Source organism: Eschscholzia californica, unplaced genomic scaffold (genome assembly GCF_041429995.1).
Source record: "Eschscholzia californica isolate CP2 unplaced genomic scaffold, dmEscCali1.0.p SCAF_1, whole genome shotgun sequence".
Lineage (NCBI taxonomy): Eukaryota > Viridiplantae > Streptophyta > Magnoliopsida > Ranunculales > Papaveraceae > Eschscholzia > Eschscholzia californica.
This window is the reverse complement of record NW_028238198.1, coordinates 33,196,792-33,200,833: the sequence shown is the minus strand read 5'-3', so window position 1 is coordinate 33,200,833 and position 4,042 is coordinate 33,196,792. Positions and strand designations below refer to the sequence as shown.

General features: G+C 36.6%; 1 protein-coding gene across 1 annotated transcript; it reads right to left on the bottom strand.

The window, feature by feature from the left end:
* Positions 1-415: 415 nt before the first annotated feature.
* LOC147566230 (uncharacterized) lies at positions 416-3,427 on the bottom strand. The gene is made up of 4 exons (XM_086668233.1): positions 2,661-3,427; positions 1,541-1,888; positions 747-842; positions 416-586 (listed from the first exon to the last, which is right to left on the bottom strand). Exons 2-4 carry the CDS (start codon positions 1,869-1,871, stop codon positions 540-542), a joined length of 474 nt encoding a protein of 157 aa, XP_086524359.1. The 5' UTR covers positions 1,872-1,888; positions 2,661-3,427; the 3' UTR covers positions 416-539.
* Positions 3,428-4,042: the final 615 nt, after the last annotated feature.

The window sequence follows — 4,042 nt, the reverse complement described above, 5'->3', positions numbered from 1 at the left end:
TTTCAGTTGCTACTCATCAAGTGGCCTTGAAACACGTTCTCCTAATGGAATTAGGATGACATAGTCTGTTCTTGTGCTCCCACTCAGCTTCATGTCTATCATGTCTTTTCCATTATCTGCTTTTATAACCTCCTTTCACGGTACGGTGTTTGGCGGAATCAAAGTCGGACATTCTCTACGTATTTGTCCGTTTTATTAGCCGTAAATATTGGTCATTGAGTTTAATATTCTTGTGGTATTGTTGTGATATAAAGATTTAGTTAACCGCATGCCCGTGGCGTGAGACCTTTAATCTCATTTATCTTTTCACGATACTTTCATCAAATTATATTGATGTATTGTTGGGATAATTATATTTGTGAAGGTTTAAAGTAATTGCAAAGATTTAGTTAACTGAAAAGTTGCACAAGAAGATTAAGACATTTAAGGGAGATATTTTATTTAAGATCGCCAACTCATACATCGACAAGTGCCCACATCACCCATTTACTGTAACAACTTCCATCTTTGTTATTGTTCACGAAAATAACTAGATCATTTTAGATACATTGTTGAATACATGTAGTAAGACACGCTACTGCTGCCCCTGCAAATCACCACAATTCAACGAAAAAATTTAGTGTTACAATGATATATAAAAAGTTTATTTATACAACCAGATTTTGTACAAACATTTTTCGCAATAGTGAATATATTATATAACCAACGTCACAAATGGAGAGAGTGAGAGAATAGGCAGGTTATACCTGGATCGGCGTTACCACATTTTTCAGTGCAATCATTAACACAACTTTCATCAACTGCTGAAACTTGTTGATTAAACATCCCCAACATCATGAGTACTACCATGAACAAAATAGTTACATTCAACATCTTTCTAACAATTTTACCTTCCATATTTTCTTAAAGCAACAAACTACTGATTTTTTATTCTTTAGCTTTCTGTTTTTTTAACTTGTTTTCTTCCTAATGTTTGATGCCATGGACCTATTTATAGGATAGGAATCCTAATAGGATTGAAGTTGTTAATTGTGTGAATAAACCTTTTTCAATAAGAAAATCTCCAAGATTATGTCAATTTATAATAAAATCCCAAAAAATTTATGAAGTCATAAATAGTAACAAAATCTCTAAGATTATGTCAATTTAAAACAAAATCCAAAAAGTTAATGAAGCCATAAATCCTCATTGATAAGATGAGAACACCTATCATTTTAAACATATTAGATGACATTCATTTCTTGGAAGGGGTTCTTGGTCTTCTGTTAAACGATTAAAAAGAACAAATGAGTGTGGGAATCCAGTAAGACACCAAATGGAGTTCCCTATTGATGAAACCCTGATTCCTTTTTTGTCAGATGATTAGACTAAAATAAAGTATACAACACTTAAAGATTTTGTGCATATTATAAGACACCTACACCAAAGATTTTGGTACATTATAAGAGTTTGTGCCATATAACATAGGCAAATTACATAGGACCAAAAACGTAACGGAGTTAACAACATAGGGAGTGAAAAGTAAAACTTCACAACTTACGAGCTAAACATGTAACGGCTAAATCATGCGCCACTTGATTGTGAATCCGCAGGCAGTGGGTAACTTCCACTTGTCTTCTGGAGATGGAAGCACGTAGCTCCATAATGGCCGTGTAGATGCGCCAAGGGATTACAGGTTCAACGGTTGTGATCAAATCAACCAGAACCCTAGAATCAGTCTCTAGTATAAAATGACCTAATCTCATTTCATCTGCCAGCTTTAGTCCCAGAGAATACGCTAAGAGTTCACTCTCTTGAGTTGTAGTCGGCGATTCTCTTCTGGATCTTTTGTGCGGTGATGTTGCCGCAGAAGTCTCTTGCCACCGCCGCATCTGATTCCTCTGTACCTCTGAATGAACCATCACAGTTTAGTTTTATTATACCTCTTGGAGGTGGGATCTGATGGGCCTAGAAAGTTTCCTAAATAGGTCTCCACCCGCAAGTATACGGGCGTCAAGTGATGATTCCGGTAAGTCCGGTTCGTTCCTCAGAGACTAAGTGAATCTATTCTAAATCTTATGACCAATAAGGTTTTCTTTGAAATTGGTTTTTTTTCTTTGTGATAGAATACTAAAATACTAAAATAACGAGGGCAATTAATAACGATGAGAGTAAATCAGTGGGATGGAAGTCTAGGGTTTGAATCCATTATAACCAGGCATAAATATCGACCTAAATCTTATATCGTGTATGGCTCACTATGATTGATTTTCTACAACTCTAACTATTGCCTATCAACTATCAAGTGTTCTTCATTAAAGGACTCAACCTAAATATGACGAATCAAGACTTATGAAGCATAGGTAATGAAAGATTTACACACGTTTTCAACATTGACCTATTAACTAAGGAGTATTGGCCATTAAATAGATTATCTAAATATGACTAATCAACTCGGAAACATAAATGAAGAAGAAATCATGAGAATTTATAGAAAATCAATGCATGAGTTGCTTATCAAAGTACTAAGATATTAAGTGAAAATTTACACAAAATCATAATTTCATCGAAACCCCAGATTAGATAAGTTAACTACTCATAACTAAAGAGATCATAATCATGGTGGGATAAATGAGAAATAATAACATTAAAGAAAGAAAAAGAATCGGAGAAGAAAACACCTTTTTTCTCGCAAATTTCCCTCTGTGCAGCCAAACAGACCCTTAGGGAAAATAATTTTCTCGTCTTCCCGGAAACGATTTCCTGGTGAGAAAATTATTTTCCTTCTCTGGTTTTTCTCTCTCTCTACTGTTTTCTCTTCCTTTCTCTCTCTAAACTTTCTCTTTCTCTCTATAATAAACACAGTAGCTCTCTCTCTCTCTCTCTCTAACAGTAACAATGGAGAAAGAAGAAGAAAAGAGATTTTAATGGTGGTTTTATGATTAATTCAAAATCTCTCTCTCTATAATATCTCTCTCTCTCTCTTAACTCTTTTAATCTGACCTTTTCTCTCTCACAAAGAGAAGGATAAGAAGAAGAAAAAGAAAGAGAAACAGAAAAGATTCAAACTCTATCTCTCTCTAGCTCTCGGTTGTCTTCAATGGCCGTGGAGGAGTAGTTGATTTCTGCTCCCAAACCGAGTCCTTCTCTAGCCGAATGGAGATGATTAATGGTCGTTGGTTCTCCCCTTTCTCTGTTCAAAGCCGAGATGTGATGTTATCCCAAAACCGAGAGCTCTTTTTTTTTCTCTCTAAACCTCTGTCTCTTCTTGTAAACCGTCAAGAGCTCCCCCACTGTCTTTGGCCGAGAGCCTTTTTGTAAAGAGAGAGGAATTTATTTTCTCCCAATCTTTCCTTCTCGATTTTTAGAAACTTTCGATTACTTTCCTTCTCCATCAATATCTCTTGCTCACTCACTTTCCTTTTCTCTCTTTTCTTTCCTGTTTTTTAGAGATATTTGATGGAGACGAGAGAGAAGAACAATGAGTTGTCCGTGAATATGTACTGGCTGCCAATGTAAATGATTCAGTGCATCTCGATATAAGGGAAAACAGTGCAGCACGTGTTCTTGATGAAGCCACATAGTAGTAACTCAAACCGACCGTTGGATCTAATAGCACACGTACAGGAGCATCATGGTGTCGTGCTCCGCCTTACACGAAATTAGCATGAAGCTGATCCCGCAAATAACCGTTTGTGCCCACCAGAATACCGAGAAATTATCCCTTACCGTCACATTGGTCGCCACGTGTCTCTCGGAAACTATTAGCTTCTTTAGTCAACTGACTTTGACTCAAACCTTGACCCGCTATAGTTTCTTCATCCGGACTCCGTATTGACTTCTGTTTTCGCCCACGAGTTTGTCTTGGAGTGTTATTTCATCCGAGCATCAAAATATCCAAATCACCAGACTACCATAATCTCCAAATGACCAAAATACCCCCATGTGTGTCTTTCTCCCGATTTTATCAGTTTTTCGCGCTCAATTCCGAAAAAGACACCTGGACAAGAGAAACAAGTATTTGATCAGAATAACTGCTCAAAAGAGACTAACTAACCCGAGT